The 20,128-nt window shown below is 47.9% G+C and overlaps 1 protein-coding gene across 6 annotated transcripts in view; it reads left to right on the top strand.

Moving 5' to 3' along the window:
• The window catches only part of ITPR1 (inositol 1,4,5-trisphosphate receptor type 1), an 84,454-nt gene that overhangs the window by 48,340 nt on the left and 15,986 nt on the right, over positions 1-20,128 (top strand). For 3 of the 6 annotated variants that reach the window (XR_012247819.1, XM_073645037.1, XM_073645035.1), the window contains 24 exons: positions 226-367; positions 445-598; positions 770-960; positions 1,115-1,235; positions 1,329-1,383; positions 1,934-2,099; positions 2,174-2,341; positions 2,433-2,498; positions 2,587-2,724; positions 2,811-2,936; positions 3,596-3,796; positions 3,899-4,150; positions 5,249-5,374; positions 5,453-5,581; positions 8,424-8,544; positions 8,730-8,914; positions 9,144-9,292; positions 9,429-9,540; positions 10,122-10,154; positions 16,812-16,865; positions 17,121-17,244; positions 17,330-17,517; positions 19,369-19,552; positions 19,825-20,072. Coding sequence is in view for 5 of the 6 variants with exons in the window: in XM_073645037.1 (XP_073501138.1) it covers positions 226-367; positions 445-598; positions 770-960; positions 1,115-1,235; positions 1,329-1,383; positions 1,934-2,099; positions 2,174-2,341; positions 2,433-2,498; positions 2,587-2,724; positions 2,811-2,936; positions 3,596-3,796; positions 3,899-4,150; positions 5,249-5,374; positions 5,453-5,581; positions 8,424-8,544; positions 8,730-8,914; positions 9,144-9,292; positions 9,429-9,540; positions 10,122-10,154; positions 16,812-16,865; positions 17,121-17,244; positions 17,330-17,517; positions 19,369-19,552; positions 19,825-20,072 (3,433 nt within the window). In the remaining variant the exon portion in view is untranslated. The remainder of the gene's footprint in view (positions 1-225; positions 368-444; positions 599-769; positions 961-1,114; positions 1,236-1,328; positions 1,384-1,933; positions 2,100-2,173; positions 2,342-2,432; positions 2,499-2,586; positions 2,725-2,810; positions 2,937-3,595; positions 3,797-3,898; positions 4,151-5,248; positions 5,375-5,452; positions 5,582-8,423; positions 8,545-8,729; positions 8,915-9,143; positions 9,293-9,428; positions 9,541-10,121; positions 10,155-16,811; positions 16,866-17,120; positions 17,245-17,329; positions 17,518-19,368; positions 19,553-19,824; positions 20,073-20,128) is intronic. The other 3 variants (XM_073645039.1, XM_073645038.1, XM_073645036.1) reach the window with 2 other exon arrangements.

Raw genomic sequence — 20,128 nt, 5'->3', positions numbered from 1 at the left:
AGAAGTTCTCAGCCTTGTCTTAAAGGGATGTGTCCTTTGGTTAAGTGATACAGTTTGTGTCTGAAATAAAAAGGTATTAAATAATCTTCCTATTTTCGCACCGACCTCTGCGGCTTTTGGATTTTTAGACTATAACTTCTTTTTTCGGGAAGTCACCATGTAGATGATCAGCAATGACCGTCCTGACCCCGGTGCACAGTGATCCCAGCGTGTCTTTCCCTGCAGCTACGACAGCAACGGGACCTCCAGGGACGACATAAAGGAGAGATTTGCTCAGACCATGGAGTTTGTGGAGGAATATCTGCGCGATGTGGTCGGACAGAGGTTTCCTTTCTCGGACAAGGAAAAGAACAAGTTGACTTTTGAGGTGACTTTCTACCGTGACTCGCCTCTATCTCGCTGACCGTCTCCTCCGCTGACTCCTCTCCATCGTCTCCTCCTCAGGTGGTCAACTTGGCGCGTAATCTCATCTACTTCGGATTTTACAACTTCAGCGACCTCCTGCGGCTAACCAAGATCCTCCTAGCGATCCTGGACTGCGTGCACCTCACCACCAACTTCTCGGCCAATAAAATGGGCAAAGGAGATGAAAAGCAAGGTATCTGAAGGGGGCGAACGGGTCCAGCGACTTCTTTTTTTTTTTGTTCACCTGTCTAGAATATCCCCTAGAAGATGAACGGTTGTCTTTATGGCTCCCAGGATGTTGGGAACGTAGCTGAGAAGTTTACTGGTGGCCACATTGGCTGACTCTGCCTCTTCTGACCCACAGGTAGCAGTAACGTTATGCGCTCCATACACGGCGTCGGAGAGCTGATGACGCAGGTCGTGTTACGCGGTGGTGGTTTCCTTCCAATGACCCCCATGGCGGCCCCTGAAGGAGCCATTAAACCTCAACGGGAGCCGGAGAAGGAGGACATTCTGGTGATGGACACCAAGCTGAAGATTATCGAGATCCTACAGGTACAGGGAGGTTCAGTGATCCTGCTCCAGGACGGATCATCGCACCTCGTCATTTCTAGGTTGTGTGGGATGATGGAGGCGCAAGCCATGGGGCCGACCCAACATAAGTGTTATTCCCGGGCTCCCGTAAAGCTGAGGCTTCTTATTCTTTTAGTTTATTCTCAATGTCCGCCTGGATTATCGCATCTCCTGCCTCCTCTGCATCTTCAAAAGTGAGTTTGATGAGAGCAACGCTCAGACCGGGGATGGCTCCGATACCACCACAGTGGTGCCAGGTAATGTAGCCCTAAGGAAGTAGTTACAAATATATATATATATATATATATATATATATATTTAAACTTTTTAACTTGTATATATTTTTTCAGGAACTTTGGATTTTGAGCACATCGAGGAACAAGCAGAAGGAATCTTTGGAGGAAGGCAAGTATTACAAAACAATATAAGATTGTCTGCAGCCACCACTAGGGGGAGCTCCCTGTATCCAGAGATACATGATGAGATCCTGTCTGCAGCCACCACTAGGGGGAGCTCCCTGTATCCAGAGATACATGATGAGATCCTGTCTGCAGCCACCACTAGGGGGAGCTCCCTGTATCCAGAGATACATGATGAGATCCTGTCTGCAGCCACCACTAGGGGGAGCTCCCTGTATCCAGAGATACATAAGATCCTGTCCTCAGCCACCACTAGGGGGAGCTCCCTGTATACAGAGATGCATAAGATCCTGTCCTCAGCCACCACTAGGGGGGAGCTCCCTGTATACGGATTTTAATGTATCTCTGTATACAGGGAGCTCCCCCTAGTGGTGGCTGCAGACAGAATCTTATCATGTATCTCTGTATACAGGGAGCTCCCCCTAGTGGTGGCTTCAGAGATGCATGGTAAGATTGTCTGGTACATACTGATAGTGATCAGTAAGCTCTTGCTGATATGTATTAGCAGACTTGAATTCTTCTTCTTCCCTCTGTAGTGAGGAGAACTCTCCTTTGGACTTGGACGATGATGGTGGCCGCACGTTTCTCCGTGTCTTGCTGCACCTCACGATGCATGACTATCCCCCGCTGGTGTCTGGAGCCTTGCAGCTCCTCTTCCGGCACTTCAGCCAGCGACAGGAGGTTCTGCAGGCCTTTAAGCAGGTGGGAGCTGGTGATGGCGCCTCCATGTCTGTGGTTGTGGCCTTGGAGGTCCTTCTCACGGCTTCTCTCTGCAGGTCCAGCTCTTGGTCACCAGTCAGGATGTTGATAACTACAAGCAGATCAAACAAGACTTGGATCAGCTGAGGTCCATCGTGGAGAAGTCTGAGCTCTGGGTGTACAAGGGCTCGGGTCCAGAAGGAGCTCCGGAGCCGCCGCCGCCTGGGACTGCAGATGCCAAGGATGTACGTTCTGGTTTCCGCCTCTTGTCGGGGGATGGGCATGGACTTCTCACAATTGTGCAGTTTTCATATAAATGTCTGATGGTTTTGCCAGGAGAAATCCCGGACCCCGAAGAAACCGGAAAGCACAAGCAGCTACAACTACAGAGTGGTGCGGGAGGTAGGTCCTAGAGACCCAGGGACCCGGCCCTACCTTTAGATATTAGGAACTCTGCTGAAGCTCGGCCTTTTTTTTTTAAACCCTTTAGATCTTGCTCCGTCTCAGCAAGCTGTGTGTGCAGGAGAACACGTCAGGACGCCGAAACCGCAAACAGCAGCAGCGTCTGTTGCGTAACATGGGAGCGCACACGGTGGTGCTGGAGCTGCTGCAGATCCCGTACGAGAAGGTGGATTGGATTTTTCCTTTTTTCCTGATTATCGATGTGAATGTATCTGGATCTTATTTTATTCAGAACAATTCACTCTTTTTCAGAGCGAGGACACGCGGATGCAGGAGATCATGAGGATCGCTCACGAGTTCTTGCAGAACTTTTGTGCTGGAAACCAACAGAACCAGGCTCTGCTGCACAAACACATCAACCTGTTCCTGACCCCCGGGGTGAGATACTGGGGGGGATCTGGAGACATCGGTACATGGCTGGTCCGGGGTGAGATACTGGGGGGGGATCTGGAGACGTCGGTACATGGCTGGTCCTGCTCTGATACATTTTTGTATCCAGTCTACACAATGCCCAGATTATGGACTGATACATTATTGCAAACACCCAGAAACCTACAGCTGCGCCTTGTTCAGACTGGATACAATTGTATCTGTTCTCTGCTGAGCACTGGACCCACCATGAACAGGTTTGTGGTCTCTGAAGGGAAACAATCCTATTCCAGTATTTGGAAAATTCCTCAAAGCAATGACCAACACAAACTTTTGTGTTTTTTTTTTTTTTGTTTTGGTTTTGTTTTTGTTTTCATTTTGCACATTAGTTATTAAAGAGTTAAACCAACGGTTACATTTTAATCGTTCTAGAATCTTTAAGGTTTATTTGCCTTACAGCAATTTTGTAAATGAAGAACTGAATGCTGTACGCTGGTTCTTATGGACACTTATATGGTTCAATTGATGGTGAGACGTGTCCTCCACGTTACTTTGCAGCCCAGGAGCCCGGGCCTGCACCTCTGCAGAGTTGCTGGCACCCACTGCTCGCTTCACCCCCTTTTTTTTTTTTTTTTTTTTTTTTTTTTTTTCCCTCCTTGCCGCTGTAGATTTTGGAAGCGGTCACCATGCAGCACATCTTCATGAATAACTTCCAGTTGTGCAGTGAGATTAACGAGCGCGTCGTCCAGCACTTCGCTCACTGCATCGAGACACACGGCCGCAGCGTTCAGTACATCAAGTTTCTGCAGACGATCGTGAAGGCTGAAGGCCGCTTCATTAAGAAGTGCCAAGATATAGTGATGGCGGAGGTGAGACTTGGCCGGCATCGCCTGCTCTGGGTTTCCTCCTCATTGACAGTCAGACACTATTGTCTCTTGCGCGCTCTCTCTCTCTCTCTCTCTCTCCGGCAGCTGGTGAACTCCGGCGAGGACGTCCTGGTCTTCTACAATGACCGGGCGTCATTCCAAACTCTGGTGCAGATGATGCGATCTGAGCGGGAGCGTATGGACGAGAACAGCCCCCTGATGTATCACATTCACCTGGTGGAGCTCCTGGCCGTCTGCACGGAGGGCAAGAACGTCTACACCGAGATCAAGTGCAACTCCCTCCTCCCGCTGGATGACATTGTCAGAGTGGTCACTCATGAAGACTGCATCCCCGAGGTGAGGCTGGAGACCTCCCTACATGAAGGGGACCCCTCCTGAAATTGTTCCGATGGGTCCTCCAGAGCCGCCCCCCACCCCTAGTGCGTATCCAGATCTGCCAGCAACTCTAGGCCCAAATAATCTGACAGATTGTTGCTAGAGAAGAAATGCATGGCAGCAATGTTTAAAAAGACCGGCTGTTAAATTGTATCTCAAATTGTCGCACTGGACAGATTTGGCTGTGCCAGGTGGGGCGGAGGAGGTGGCAGTCGGCGCCCATGGCTGTGCCTGGTGGGGTCGAGGAAGTGGCGGCAGTCGCCCTCATGCCTGTGCCAGGTGGGATGGAGGAGGCGGCGGCAGTCGGCACCCATGGCTGTGCCAGGTGGGGTGGAGGAGGCGGCGGCAGTCGGCCCCCATGGCTGTGCCAGGTGGGGTGGAGGAGGCGGCGGCAGTCGGCCCCCATGGCTGTGCCAGGTGGGGTGGAGGAGGCGGCGGCGGCAGTCGGCCCCCATGGCTGTGCCAGGTGGGGTGGAGGAGGAGGCGGCGGCGGCAGTCGGCCCCCATGGCTGTGCCAGGTGGGGTGGAGGAGGAGGCGGCGGCGGCAGTCGGCCCCCATGGCTGTGCCAGGTGGGGTGGAGGAGGAGGCGGCGGCGGCAGTCGGCCCCCATGGCTGTGCCAGGTGGGGTGGAGGAGGAGGCGGCGGCGGCAGTCGGCCCCCATGGCTGTGCCAGGTGGGGTGGAGGAGGCGGCGGCAGTCGGCCCCCATGGCTGTGCCAGGTGGGGTGGAGGAGGCGGCGGCAGTCGGGGGCCCCCCATGGCTGTGCCAGGTGGGGTGGCGGAGGAGGCGGCAGTCGGGCCCCCCCATGGCTGTGCCAGGTGGGGTGGCGGAGGAGGCGGCAGTCGGGGGGGGGGCCCCCCCCATGGCTGTGCCAGGTGGGGTGGCGGAGGAGGCGGCAGTCGGGGGGGCCCCCCCATGGCTGTGCCAGCTGGGGTGGCGGAGGAGGCGGCAGTCGGGGGGCCCCCCCCATGGCTGGGGTGGCGGAGGAGGCGGCAGTCGGCCCCCATGTCCGCCCCCACCCCGGGTCTTTAAAGCTTTCTTTGTTGCTTTCTTCCCAGGTGAAGATCGCCTACATAAACTTCCTCAATCACTGCTACGTAGATACAGAAGTGGAGATGAAGGAGATTTACACCAGTAACCACATGTGGAAACTCTTTGAGAATTTCCTGGTTGACATCTGCAGGGTAAGATAAATGGATATACTGCAGCTCGCTTGTGTTCGCTGTTGTCAGCCAGCCTAGTCATGTCTATTCATGTTGCAGGTGTGTAACAGCACCAGTGACCGGAAGCACGCGGACCTGGTGCTGGAGCGCTACGTAACGGAGACGGTGATGAGCATCGTCAACACTTTCTTCAGTTCGCCGTTCTCGGACCAAAGCACAACGCTGCAGGTACACGAGGAGTCAGATCTCATGTCAGCCGGTCACGGACTCCAAGTCTGTAAAGGGTTACTCTTGTGTTCGGTCTCCAGGGCCGTGCCGCTCCCTGCCCCCCGGCTTCATGATAGACTGTTCAGACTAGTGGGATTGTCGTACCACCGGCCAGAACTACGCGCTCCCATGTTAGACAGCTTTTGCCTCTGCAGCATCGGAGGCGCGAAGGACACTGAAACCGACGAATCCAGTGTTCCAGCACCTTCAGAGCAGCGCTCACAAGCTCTGTGGCAAGGGGCTTGTAAGTGCTGCACTCCTTGTTTTGGAACAGCCGCTGCTGATAAAATTGAGGCAGCCAGTAACCAAGGCCTCCATTCTTGAATGGAGACTTTTTTTTGTGTTTTTTTTTTAAAATAAGGTGGAAATTGCAGTTAATCATTATAAGCACCGATCAGCTCTGTTCAGGAGTAGTGACACCATCTCCTCAGCAGGTGCCAATGTCCAAAGCCTGTCAGCAGGATTGTGCACAGTAACCTACATAAACTGTCAGGTGGGCGACGTTACACTGATTAATGATACCTTGGTTGATGAAATCCGTCCTGTGGTTCTTGTGTAATCTTTACTTTCAGTTTGGAGATAGGCTCGTGCTCCGGGGCGGCGCTCTATCTGGTGCTCTGCTTACATATTCATCTGTATGCTCTTATGGCAGCTCACTGATCGGTCACTGACTTGCCTCCTATGTTACATAATGCATCTAGTAGTGTGAGGCTAGGTTAAAAAAAAAAAGAGAGGGGGAGGAGGTGAGCTGTGACATCACCTATTGAGTAGTGGATCCCGAGTCATCAGTGGTCACAATCCTGCCTCTGATCAGGAAACCGCTGTATATTCCTCCTGGAAGGATGGGAAGTAAGAGTCTAAAATGTCCCCAATGGAAAGTGTAAAAAAAAAACTGCAAGGTTACATTATTTCTTTTTTAATATCACAATTCCACAAACCAAAGCGCCTCATTCTAAGTGCTGTGTACAGTGACATCTGCTGGGGGAATGGTGTTACTTCATGCATGGATGAAAAATGATATAATGTAGCACCAGTTGAAAAGCTAAAACTTGTGTGTTATAATAAGGCTATGTGCACACAGTGCGTTGTGTGTTGTTTTTTGTTTTTTTTATGCAATAAATCCGCACGGAATTGGCCCCAAAAAAACTCATTGCAAACCTAATGCCAAGATCTGTGTACATGATCAGGAATTTCATGTGCGTATAAGAAGCAGCACGTCCATTCTTTGTGCTTTTTTTTTTTTTTTTCCGCAGCGTCTTTGCTGCCAAGAGATGCAAAACCTTGCAGAAATTTCTGCAAGCAAATCCTGATCGTGCGCACATACCCTAATACAGTAAGGATGAGTGTTTTTTTTTCTCACGCGGTGTCATTTCGCTGTGCAAGAAATTCACCATCCTACAGTTCCAGCTAAGTGGATGGGATATATAGGAACCTTTCATGCCATAGATAGATTTTATATTTTCTGCCTCTAACTCCTTGTGACTTTTGAAATCTAACACAAGTAGTAGCCAGAAACAAAAAAAACTGTTTTGCGCAACAAATCTGCTGCTTAATTCCATAAGCCTGTGTTCACACTACGTCTGATTCGGCCTGAAAAAGCAAGAAAATGTAACCTAAAGCACAGCAGTGTAAAACTGACGTTACTTTTGCACGAGTTCCTTCTTTCGTTACTGGTTTTCATTGCTTCGGGGTTCAGAAACCCATGAAGTGGTTAAAAGAAGGAACTTCTTTTTCCTGTGGAGCTTTCTGTGCCATAAACAACCTTCACTCCAGACTGATACATTGTAACAAACTCTCAGCTGGGGGAACCTTTTGTGTGTTGCTAAGGATTTCTGCTCCGGCTCTTGTAGGCTCTGTCCACGTTGAGGACTGTGTGTTTTGGGAACAGGCATTTTCCTTAAATAACCAATGAATGCCCAGTAGAATGGACCCCGGCTGTAGGTAGATCAGGTCTGCACTTGTAGAGCTATTGAGAAGTTGACTACAAAGTTGCAGAAGTTTATATTTATACAGTGATTAAACACTATTGTATATAATGACTAGTGTTGAGCGAGTATGTTCTGTTCCGAGTATGCTCAGCCGAGCTCCGAGTATTTACAGCTGCTCGGGGATATGGTTGAATTGCTCCCCATGATTTGCAACTGTTTGACAGCTTTGATACATGGGAGGAATGTCTATTTCTTACACATTCCTCACATGTAATAAAACTGTCAAACAGTTGCAAATCATGCACAGGGGAGCGATTCAACCTTATCCCCGAGCAGCTGTAAATGCTCGGCCGAGCATACTCGGAACAGAACATACTCGCTCAACCCTAATAATGACCCTATAAAGGGCTGTTGGTGTTTCTGGAAGACTTCTTTTTAAGTTTTCTAACTTAACGTGTTTTTGCTGCAGGCCTCAATGCTCGACAGAATGAAGGAGGTAAATGGGTGGTGGGCAGAGGTGTAAGTGCAATAGGTGCAGGGGTTGCAATCTCACCCAGGTCCTGGAGCCTAAGGGGGTCCAAAGTCCCTTTTGGCCTATATGAAAAGATGTATACTTTTAAAGACTTGTAATAATAATTGGGAACTTGCTGATGCTTTTACATTGGGGGCCCTTGAGCTTCCAGTTACACCTCTGGTGGTGGGTCACCAGGTTCATTGTGGGTGTTTTCACTTGCGTTTAGTATATACTTAATGTTCACACTTGTCATATGGAAGGTGTCGCCCACCTAACGCCCCAGAGCAGCGTGTCTCCCGTGTTACCGCCATTAATCCATATAGAAAGGTTAACCCCTCTGTTGCTGTCTCCCGTTGCTCAGACCCGGCAGCCGGTGTTTGTCCAGCTCCTGCAGGCCGTCTTCAGGGTCTATCACTCTTCCTGGCTCCTGCCCTCCCAGAAGGCGTCGGTGGAAAGCTGCATCCGGGTGCTGTCGGATGTCGGTAGGAAGAGGGTTGGGGGTAAATCTTCAGGTTGTCCTTTTTGGGAAAAGAAACTACAACAGTCGATCAGATGTCGGATTATAAATATTTATTTGTATCTTATTTACTTTTCTTTTATAGTTTGTTTGTAAATATTTGTATCTTATCTAAGATTTTTTTTTTTTTTTCGTCCTCCTTCCCTGCAGCAAAGAGCCGCGCCATCGCCATTCCCGTGGATCTAGACAGTCAGGTGAACAACTTATTCCTGAAGAGTCATAACATTGTGCAGAAGACGGCGATGAACTGGCGGATGTCGGTGCGGAACGCGGTCCGGCGGGATTCTGTGCTGGCGGCATCCCGGGACTACAGGAATATCATCGAGCGGCTGCAGGTGAGCGGGGAGAGTCATTGTGGCAACTCCAATCTCCTCTTGTAGAAGGGTGAGGAGGGGTGTTGGGGCCGGGGAGTATTTAGGGTGATTGTTTTTGGTGAATTTGGCTTTTATAACTAAATTGCACTTCCGGTTGCTGATAATTTTGCACTTTTGGATTCTGCTCCAATTTCATTGTTGCTGATTTTTATAAGGACTGTATGTAAAGTGGGGATCTGTTCCTCCTCAGGATATTGTCTCCTCCTTGGAGGATCGGCTGCGCCCTCTGGTTCAGGCCGAGCTTTCGGTTCTGGTGGATGTCTTGCACCGACCGGAGCTCTTATTCCCAGAGAACACGGACGCCCGGAAAAAGTGTGAGAGCGGACAGTTCATCTGCAAGTGAGTCAAGGGCTTGATTTGTTCTTTCTGCAAACAAAATATTTTCAACTCCCTAATACTTTAAAAAGAGGTCCCTAAACTTATTTAAAAGCAGAAAAACCACAAACTTTTTTTTTTTTTACTCCCACTTTTGAAGGTTAATTCGGCATACCAAACAACTTCTGGAAGAAAATGAGGAGAAGCTTTGTATTAAAGTCCTGCAGACATTGAGGGAGATGATGGCAAAAGATCGTGGCTATGGTGACAAGGTAGGAACTTGCAGCAGGTTAACCTTTACCCCTCTTCTGTACAAGTGTCACCTCTGCATTGCCTAACATGGCCACAAGGTGGCAGCGCCGCATTGCCTTCCTGCTATAATGGTGAATGGAGGGAAATCCTTGTTTGAGTTAGAACTTTTTTTCTTAAAATCTGAAACTTGTTGCCTTTATAAACTGAGTCGAATATCCTGATGTAACCTTTATTGCCTCCTCAGGTTCAGACATTTATATAATTGGAATAGCTGGTGTGTGTTTTTTGTTTTTTTTTTATCTAAAAGTCCAAACATTTTCTGCTTGTTTTAACAAAGTTTGCTAGAAGTAGAAAAAGCAACAAATTAATGATTATTGTAGCTCTGCTCCATCTGTCCTGCATGTGTTTTTGAGCTGTAATATCACACACAACCTGAGGACAGGTGTGGCGCTGTTTTTGGAAGAAATTAGCTGAGTTTATAAAATTCTCCAAATCCCTTTTGTAAAACAAGCAGGGTATGCTGGGACTTGCAGTTTCACAACACCGTTTTTTCCTCTGGACATGAGGCAGCCTAATCCCCCTGCTCTCTGCTCTCTTGCAGCTTATAACCATTGAAGCGCTGGAAAGTTCTGAGGTTTTCACCCATCTGTTGCCTTTTATTACCCCCATGTCCCTTCCTACCCTCCTCCCAGAAGCTGAGCGGTGCGGCTTCATCCTATAATGAGATGTCGCGGGTCTGTGGGTCCTGTGCTCGTCTTGTGCTTTTTCTAGACTTGTGACCATGTTGTCAGTCAAAACCATCATCTGCCCCCCCACCCCCATCCTCCATTTTATATATATTTTTTTCTTTCTGATTTTGTAAATTTTTTTTAGAGGAATGAGCTGAAATTAAACTGCTTAAGAGGCTCCAGTCCATGAGATTCTCCATCTGTCCGTCACATTCCGAACAGTGTTACATTGTAACAATCCATAAAGAACACAAATAACAATTGACGGGAGGATCCGGCCAGTCGTAAGGGGCCGCACTTGCTAGAATAAACCTCCTTTTATGAGGGTATTTTATAGGGTGGTCTCCTTGGCACACTTGCACTCATGACGTGACCCTCTGCCCGTGTGGAAGGCCAATATCGCCCGTGTGATACCTGGCAGAAGGCTAGGACTACCCCCTCCCCAACTCCACCACGTTGCCTTTTTTTTTTCTCTCTACATTTGCAGATCCTGAACCAGCAGGGCTCTTGGTTAAGTGACCCTTAGACCCAGAGATTCATCATCCCTTGTAATCCAGTCCCCTGTGCACAGACCAGTGGGTGATGGAGAGATTCTGACTTCCGGCTGTTAGTCTTTCTAGGTGACTCATGAAGATGTTTGCTGTCTTGGATACGGTTGTGTTGCTCTGGGTGCAGCCGCTGATGTCACTGGTGATTCTCTTGTCCTTCTCAATTATCATCCGGTGATCGCCGCTGAACTTTGGTTCTGTGATCAGCCATTATCTACCTTTAAGGCTTGATGGCGCCCCCCAGTGGATGACCATGAGCGTTTCATGTTTAGGGTTGGAAGGTTGTCGAGCAGCGTCCATTGTATCGTTACACCTGGCAGGATTGGCACAAATCTAGGGGCATGTAGGGCGCAATGCAGACACTGAAATGGGTTTGCCACCTAGAACTTCTCAGCCGCTGACGAGTCAGATGCAACAGAACATGGAAGTGAAGGAACGGTGAAGATCTCGTGTTCCACCAAACCCGTAATATCCAAGAATCGCTGTCCGACATATAAGCAGTTTAATTTCAGAAAACAACAGACACATTCTCAGCTTCCATTCCTCAAGATGTGTGAAATCCTTCCTGACCTAAAGTCTCCACCCCCACCCCCACCATACCCCGTCCACATATATATATAGATAGATAGATAGATAGATAGATAGATAGATAGATAGATAGATAGATAGATAGATAGATAGATAGATAGATTATATATATATTATATCTATATCTCTCTCTATCCATCCTAACCTCTGGAAATTCAAAGGGCAATCCCAGTCCAATCTGAAAACTGCTCAACCCCAACCCATCCACATAGGGGGCGGTATTATAGTAGATATATTCTTGTAAATAGGGGGCAGTATTATAGTAGATATATTCTTGTACATAGGGGGCAGTATTATAGTAGTTATATTCTTGTACATAGGGGGCAGTATTATAGTAGTTATATTCTTGTACATAGGGGGCAGTATTATAGTAGTTATATTCTTGTACATAGGGGGCAGTATTATAGTAGTTATATTCTTGTACATAGGGGGCAGTATTATAGTAGATATATTCTTGTACATAGGGAGCAGTATTATAGCAGTTATATTCTTGTACATAGGAGCAGTATTATAGTAGTTATATTCTTGTACATAGGGGGCAGTATTATAGTAGTTATATTCTTGTACATAGGGGGCAGTATTATAGTAGTTATATTCTTGTACATAGGAGCAGTATTATAGTAGTTATATTCTTGTACATAGGAGCAGTATTATAGTAGTTATATTCTTGCACATAGGAGCAGTATTATAGTAGATATATTCTTGTACATAGGGAGCAGTATTATAGTAGTTATATTCTTGTACATAGGGGGCAGTATTATAGTAGTTATATTCTTGTACATAGGGGGCAGTATTATAGTAGTTATATTCTTGTACATAGGGGGCAGTATTATAGTAGTTATATTCTTGTACATAGGGGGCAGTATTATAGTAGATATATTCTTGTACATAGGGAGCAGTATTATAGCAGTTATATTCTTGTACATAGGAGCAGTATTATAGTAGTTATATTCTTGTACATAGGGGGCAGTATTATAGTAGTTATATTCTTGTACATAGGGGGCAGTATTATAGTAGTTATATTCTTGTACATAGGGGGCAGTATTATAGTAGTTATATTCTTGTACATAGGGGGCAGTATTATAGTAGATATATTCTTGTACATAGGGGGCAGTATTATAGTAGTTATATTCTTGTACATAGGAGCAGTATTATAGTAGTTATATTCTTGTACATAGGGGGCAGTATTATAGTAGTTATATTCTTGTACATAGGGGGCAGTATTATAGTAGTTATATTCTTGTACATAGGAGCAGTATTATAGTAGTTATATTCTTGTACATAGGGACAGTATTATAGTAGTTATATTCTTGTACATAGGGGGCAGTATTATAGTAGTTATATTCTTGTACATAGGGGGCAGTATTATAGTAGTTATATTCTTGTACATAGGGGGCAGTATTATAGTAGTTATATTCTTGTACATAGGGGGCAGTATTATAGTAGATATATTCTTGTACATAGGAGCAGTATTATAGTAGTTATATTCTTGTACATAGGGGGCAGTATTATAGTAGTTATATTCTTGTACATAGGGGGCAGTATTATAGTAGTTATATTCTTGTACATAGGGGGCAGTATTATAGTAGTTATATTCGGAGCTGATCAGTAGTGACTGGGATTGCCCTTTAGATGTATCCTCTGCACTCCTCTTGGTGTGATTTTTAGTAGCACACCCTGTGTCCTCTAGGTTGGGGGGGTGTTAGGTTTAGGTGGTCTTGGTGACCTGCAGCCTCTCGTGGCCCCTCAGATCGGTTATTCTGCGTGCGGTGTGTGATCCGGCCGGCTCTGCTGTGTCGCTCTCGCATTGTAACCTGTCTGTCTGTTTTTAGACGTCTATTTGAGTGTCAGGACAGGTGGGAATAAATATAGGACGGAACGTTTGGCCATTTGGTGACAGAGGAGGGGACGGGGGGTGTTCGCCGTGCAGCTTTCATGGAAGATTAAACTTTATGGGAACTTGCCGCACTTTTTTCTATATCTTTTTTTTTCTTTTCTCTGAGCCTTCTGGCCGCAGTTTATAATCTTGGGAAACCGGATGCAGAGATCTTAATGTGTTTTTGTTTTCCCCTTGGTTAATGGCGTTTAGCCTGAGTTCGCGTTTCCCGTGCTGGGAGCGCTTGGCGCAGTTGTGGCCGTGGGTTGTAAATGGTTATGAATTACCCAGGGACCTAATGTGTAACATTTCCTAATGTTCAGGAAAATACAATATTTTTTAGTTAATGACGCTGAAACGCACAAACCTCCCGGGTTTTGCTTTTTTTGTTCCTAATTTCTTAAAGGGCCGGCGTCCTTTTTTCCATCTTTAAGGGCCGGCTCTGCAGTGAGTGTTCGCCCTCCTGTCAGCGATGCACTGAGGTCTGCTCACATGTCTGGCGTTTGTTGCTTCGCTGCACTTTTCTGCCTCATTGAGGTCACAGGCTCCTAGTAAATATTGCTTCACCTTCCATTGTAGGAAATAAGGGTGCAAAGTCTCGCAGTGGGGGATGTCGGCCTCGAGTTTCCGCTTTTTCTCCGGATGACTAATCCAGGAGGCATGATGTGCCTCGTGCGTGACGAGCTCCGCCAGATCTTACTCTATACCGTGATTGCAAATGTTGGGTTTATTTTTTTCTGTTAAAGCCTCAATGCTGTAAAATATAATTTTAAAGGGGCAAATCACCTTCTTAAAGGCATGTTTATGTCCCAGGAGGCTTTGCTTCAGTCTCGCTCTTACCTTTTTTTTAGTGTGTGGATTGCAAAAAAACTGCTTCAAAAACACACGTTTTGCTAAATAAATGTCCCATTTCAGCTGGGAGTTGTTCTTGTTGTTGTTCTTGTTCTTCTCCACTCACATCCAGAGCAGCCTCTGCAATCCTCCATGAAGCTTAAAATAATGCATTGTGGGAGCTGACAATCCTCTATATTCTGCTTTTCCTTGTCTGCCTGTGCTCCCACAATGCACCGCTTGTAGACAGTGTTGATTTGCTGCTTTGGATGTGACTGGAGTATAAGCTTTTCATTGGCAAGAGTCAGTCACTTCATTAGACTGCTCTAATCTCTTGCAAATTTTTTTTTTTTCCCTGTTCGTTCTGGGCGGTTTCAGGTCTTGTTCTCCAGTCACATCCAGAGCAGCGTTCACATAACTGCAACTGGCACGGTGCCTAAAAGCAGTGCATTGTTGGAGGCTATAAAATTGCAAGACTCCCACATAGCAATACTTGTGCCATGCAACCTTCAAGATTGTGTACGCAGCTTTGGTTGTGACTAGAGTCTAAAAGCAAATTTATTGAGTTAAATTATTTTTAAAGTTGCATTGTAAGTGGGGTCTCCTTTCAGCTGCAACCCTTGAGCACCATGGTCTTTTCCTGCCATCTTGTCCGTGCCCACTAGAGGCAGCACTCTGTCTTCTTGCTGCTTTTGATGTTTTGCCAATCCTGACCCCATTACATAACTCTGCTTTTCCTGGAATCGGCCGCACTGCTGTGACCTTCACTGCTAATTAACAATAAACACTTTAGAGTTTATAGCCAGGGAGAACTTTGCCATTACGGGGCGATCGCCTCAATCATTAGTTTTCGGTCATGAACTTGGTGCACGCACCTGAAGATCGGCTCAGCCATGCAGGATCTGGGGAAAGCTGTGGCATATGTGAACTTGGTGCACGCACCTGACGATCGGCTCAGCCATGCAGGATCTGGGGAAAGCTGTGGCATATGTGAACTTGGTGCACGCACCTGACGATCGGCTCAGCCATGCAGGATCTGGGGAAAGCTGGGGCATATGTGAACTTGGTGCACGCACCTGACGATCGGCTCAGCCATGCAGGATCTGGGGAAAGCTGGGGCATATGTGAACTTGGTGCACGCACCTGACGATCGGCTCAGCCATGCAGGATCTGGGGAAAGCTGGGACATATGTGAACTTGGTGCACGCACCTGACGATCGGCTCAGCCATGCAGGATCTGGGGAAAGCTGGGACATATGTGAACTTGGTGCACGCACCTGACGATCGGCTCAGCCATGCAGGATCTGGGGAAGCTGGGGCACCTTTTCTGCTGTAACCTACAGATCTGCTCTGCACACCAGTTTTGTGCCTGCAATGTAACTCCTAATCCCAACATTCTCTGCTGATGAGAGTGGTAGTTGGCCCCCTGCCAGGATGGAGACGTGCTGAGTCTAGCAGCGCAGTTCCGGTGGGTGAAACCTTGCTGGCACTGATGCGGCTTCTACCCACGATTGATCCCCCGGAGGTCCAGATGTTCCTTTCCCACCCTCTTCTGTGGAAGGGACTTTCCTGCTGATTCACTGATTTGGCCAGAGGTTAACCCCTTCTTTGCCGCCCTCCCATTTAAATTGGAGAATTGTTTTTTTTTTTTTTTTTTTTTTTTAACTGTAACCATTAAGTCTAGTAAAAGGGGGAAAGTAAAATAAAAAAGCAGTTTAACCCCATATTTGCCAGTCTGTTCATCCATGTGTCCTGCAGGGACGGCCGTTGGGAAGTTTCCTGACTGTTGGCAGTTGCACCGCTTGGCACCGGCGCCCGCTCCCTTGCTTTACTCTCGTTCCTGTCGCTTGGCAGCTCCTCGTTCTTCTAATCACATGTTTGATTTTTCTCCTGTCCTGGAAGAATTTAATTGGATATTTTTTAAATATTTTCAGGTTTTTTTTGTTTTTTTTTATCCTCCCATGGACAGTTTGTGTTTGGTGATCGCCTTCCTGGTGACCTTCTTGCATCACCGCTCACATTCCTGTCTCATCTCGTTCCTTACATTTGCGGTCAGGTCCTGCATCCGGTCTCCCGGTCTTTTATTCTCTTCCCATTATGGGGGTTTTCCAGAATTCTCTGCCCTGTCTGATGATGCGCCGCCGCCGTCTGACTGGAACACGGGGCGCTCAAGTAATGCGGTAAATGAACCCTAATCTAATTTTAGTGAAGTCTCGGGCCGCGGTCTAAGATGAGCAATGATCAGGACGGCCTGCAGCCCCCCCCTCCCCACAGCTGCTGTCTGAGCTTGTTACATTGTATCACTAGCAACCAGTCTCTTGCTTGGAATTGTCAGGTTCTATTTCCATAGCAACCAGTCTCTTGCTTGGAATTGTCAGGGTCTATTTCCATAGCAATGAGTCTCTCTCAGATAACTGACAGAATGACAGCATTGGGGGCAAGAAGACTTGGGAACGAGCGTCTACATCATGATCAGATGGTAGAATTACAGGGGACCCCCATCTATGCAGCCTACTGTGGCAGTAATGGTGTTGTGTAGGGGACGGGGCAGCCCCCGCTCTGGTGGTCATGGTGAGGCCCCCGTTCTGGTGGGCACGGTCAGGGTGTGTGCACTGGATTACAGGTGAATTTCCCATCTTGGTCCCCCTCCATCTCCACCCCCTCCATCTCATGGGCATCTCTCTAGGGGTCTTACATCTCTACATCTGCTCTCTGCACAGTCCCAGGACTCTGTCCAGGTCCAGCCGCTGAGGCAGCTGCAGGATATTCGGCGGGTAGGTATGGTCGTGGTCCTGTCTGTGGTGTTTATATGGTTCAGTCATGTTGAGCAGTTTTGCCCATTTCCTTGGCATTTGGGATGGCTGACTGTCCCCCCATATCTGTAGTAGGTCTTGGTCCGTACACCCTTGGTGGTCATTCAGCGGATGCCTACTGGAGTCTGGACTCTTATTTTGCACCATCTGTAGTGTCTGGTGCCTGCCCCATCTGGGTGCCATCACTTATGCAATGGCTGCCATTACTTTTCACAGGGCGAAGCTCTGCGAGTGATTTTGGTGAACCGTTACTATGGGAACATCCGGCATGGCGGACGACGGGAGAGTCTCACAATCTATGGGAACGGTCCTGGAGGTGGCGGTAAATCCGGTAGTGGAGGTAAGGAGGAGTTTAGTGGGGGGAAGCGGGTGGGATTTTTACTATTTTTGTCTTACACTTGTGTTTTTTGCCCCCCCCCCCGGAGCCTCCGCAGGATCGGTCAGCCTCAGCCGTGGAGAGATGAGCTTGGCTGATGTTCAGTGCCATCTGGATAAAGAAGGGGCGTCCGATCTAGTGATCGACCTGATCATGAACGCGACCAGTGACCGCGTCTTCCACGAGAGCATCCTCCTGGCCATCGCGCTGCTCGAGGGGGGCAACACCACGATCCAGGTTAGACGGGGGACCTTGTCTTTAGACAGTATCCTGACTTGGATGGGAGTCTCTACTCCATTCACATCCAAAGCTGCATTCTTTGTTGGTTCACGGTCACCCCCTGCTGGTGTAGGAAATGTACGAAGGTCAGGAGAATGCAGCTCTGGATGTGAGTGGAGCAAGAAGTGCTTTTTATTCCTGACTTACAATGAATGAAGCTTGCCGCAATCCTCTTTATAATATATAGGGGGCAGTACAGCAAGCAGAGGTACTACAGAGTCTCCAACGGGTCTGAAAGAAAAAAAAGTCAGAGAGCCCAGAGCTCGATCATCGGCTGCAATGTAACACGTGCCATTACTAGTCTGTAATAATACTTGTAAGCCCCCCCTGTCCTCCTCCTGGTTCCGGGGTCCCGGCGAGGGGCCGGCTAGGTGAGTGCACGCTCCGCAGGCGGCAGCAGGAGGTTACATAAGGTCTATTTATATCCGCTGGCTGCGGGCAGGAGATTTAATGAGCTGCTGGCCTCATTCTCCCCCTGTGTCAGGCTGTGCTGCCTGCGTCAGAGCGCTGCAGCCAGGAACAGAGGCAGTTTCCATGGCGACTGTTATCCCCCCCAAGAGATCCTGGCAGCTTTGGATTTTCTGTTCCTGTTTATAGAGGTGTCTGGTATATTCCTTTCACCCTCCGTGCAGCTCCTCTCCTCCCCCGCAATCACATGACGAGGGGGGTAAATGAAGTCTGATTGTCGTGTAGTGAAAAAAGTTCTGCAACTTTCTACTAAACTTTTTTTGTTTTCTATTCCTAAATACCCTGAAGGGTTGTGCTTGCGGTCAGTGAATGGGAACATTCAGAGGATAAAACCCCGTTCAGACCTAATACTCTCCATGGATTCGTTTGCTACATTTGTGTCCAGATTCTGATGTTTTGTTATAATGTATCCAGTGTAAAGTCCGTGGAATAAATCTGATACAATATTAGCGATTCCTGAGACCTTTCTATCCGCTCTCTGCACTTGTGCAAGCTGAGGTTTTTGGAAAATTGGGCAGAATTGAATTGTGAACGCTGGTAACGCTGGCATTTGTTCTGTGACCAGTATATTGGGGGGGGGGGGATTGCTTCCATTATTCGGTGGTGCCGTCTCTGTACTGCTGTCCCCTCCCGTTCTTGTGGCGGCCCCCTTACTCTCCCTCCGCCATGCTGACATTGATGGACCACACTCGCGATCTGCCGCCGATTGTCCACACATCGGTTTCGGCTTCCAAGGACCAGATTGCACAAAGGGTTACTTTAGCGGATCCATAAACCTGTATGGCGAGGAGTCACGTGACCACAAGGCGTCGCACATTCCAACCTAGAAAACATTGCAGGTGTGATGACTCGCTCTCCATCTAGGTCAGTGCAATGGAAAGTGGAGAACTACAAGTCCCAGCCCTCTGTTCATGACAACATTTAACACTTTTTATAAATGGATCCAAATCTCTGACTTGTCTAGAACTAATCTGCAGTCTAATCACTTTTTTACCAGATGGGAGTAGTTGTCATTCATATAGAAGCCATTGGTCACTCTTTTTGGGAGTTTTGATTTTAGATCTCCTCTATTACTGCAAGATGACAACTTTTTATAATCTAGAATCCAAGATTTCAGACTTCTGACTACCTGGTAATCCGGAATCTCAGAAGACTGAACCTCTCCTTACTAATAACCTGACTTCAGGAGGTTGCAGCAGAGGGACTTTAAGAGCCCATCCCTTTTTAATGTCGCCCCTCATGGTGTACACTTGATGATCCGTATGCCTCTATCCCGGCAGATCACCCTTCTTCGTTCCTTCACGTTGCGCTGACTTTGGCTGATGTCTCCTCACTTTGCAGCATTCCTTTTTCTGCCGGCTGACGGAGGACAAGAAGTCGGAGAAGTTTTTCAAAGTTTTCTTTGATCGGATGAAAGTTGCTCAACAGGAAATTAAAGCGACCGTGACTGTAAATACCAGTGACCTGGGGAGCAAGAAGAGGGACGAGGAGCAGTCTGAGCGGGAGACCCCCCACCGGAAGACAGGTGGGAGCAGATATCCGGCCATTTCATGGTCTTACGCGGGTGTTGACTCATTGAACCGTCTTTGTGGTTGATGTTTTGGCGCAATAAACAATGAAAACTTTTAGAGAGTTTACAAAGTTGGCGCAGATGAGTGACTGCAGCGTCTGACTACACAGGGCTGGTTTGTAGTCTGTTACTACTCTGCATAAGAGCTGCATACAGTAAACGGTAACCTATGTTATTTCAGATGTAAAGGTTTAGGATATTACCACTACTACCACTTTCTTCTGTAGCTCGAGAAGCCAGCAGCCAAATTACAGAGGAGGCCAAGGAACAGCTTCTAGAGGCTTCTGTGGCCACCAAGAAGGCCTTCAGCACTTTCCGCCGGGAGGCCGACCCCGACGATCACTTCTCTGCTGGAGATGGCGGCTCTTCAGAGAAGGGGAGAGACGAGCTGGAGATGAGCTCCGTGATCACCATCATGCAGCCGATCCTGCGCTTTCTGCAGCTGCTTTGCGAGAACCACAACCGGGACCTACAGGTGAAGGGGCCAAAATGGGCAGATCGGTATGTGGATGGGTGGGGGAGGGGATAAAT

Source organism: Phyllobates terribilis, unplaced genomic scaffold (genome assembly GCF_046119375.1).
Source record: "Phyllobates terribilis strain yellow unplaced genomic scaffold, ASM4611937v1 Scaffold_8__6_contigs__length_399053987, whole genome shotgun sequence".
In the NCBI taxonomy this organism is placed as follows: Eukaryota; Metazoa; Chordata; class Amphibia; order Anura; family Dendrobatidae; genus Phyllobates; species Phyllobates terribilis.
The sequence above is the reverse complement of the archived record's forward strand: the minus strand, read 5'-3'. Positions and strand labels throughout refer to the sequence as shown.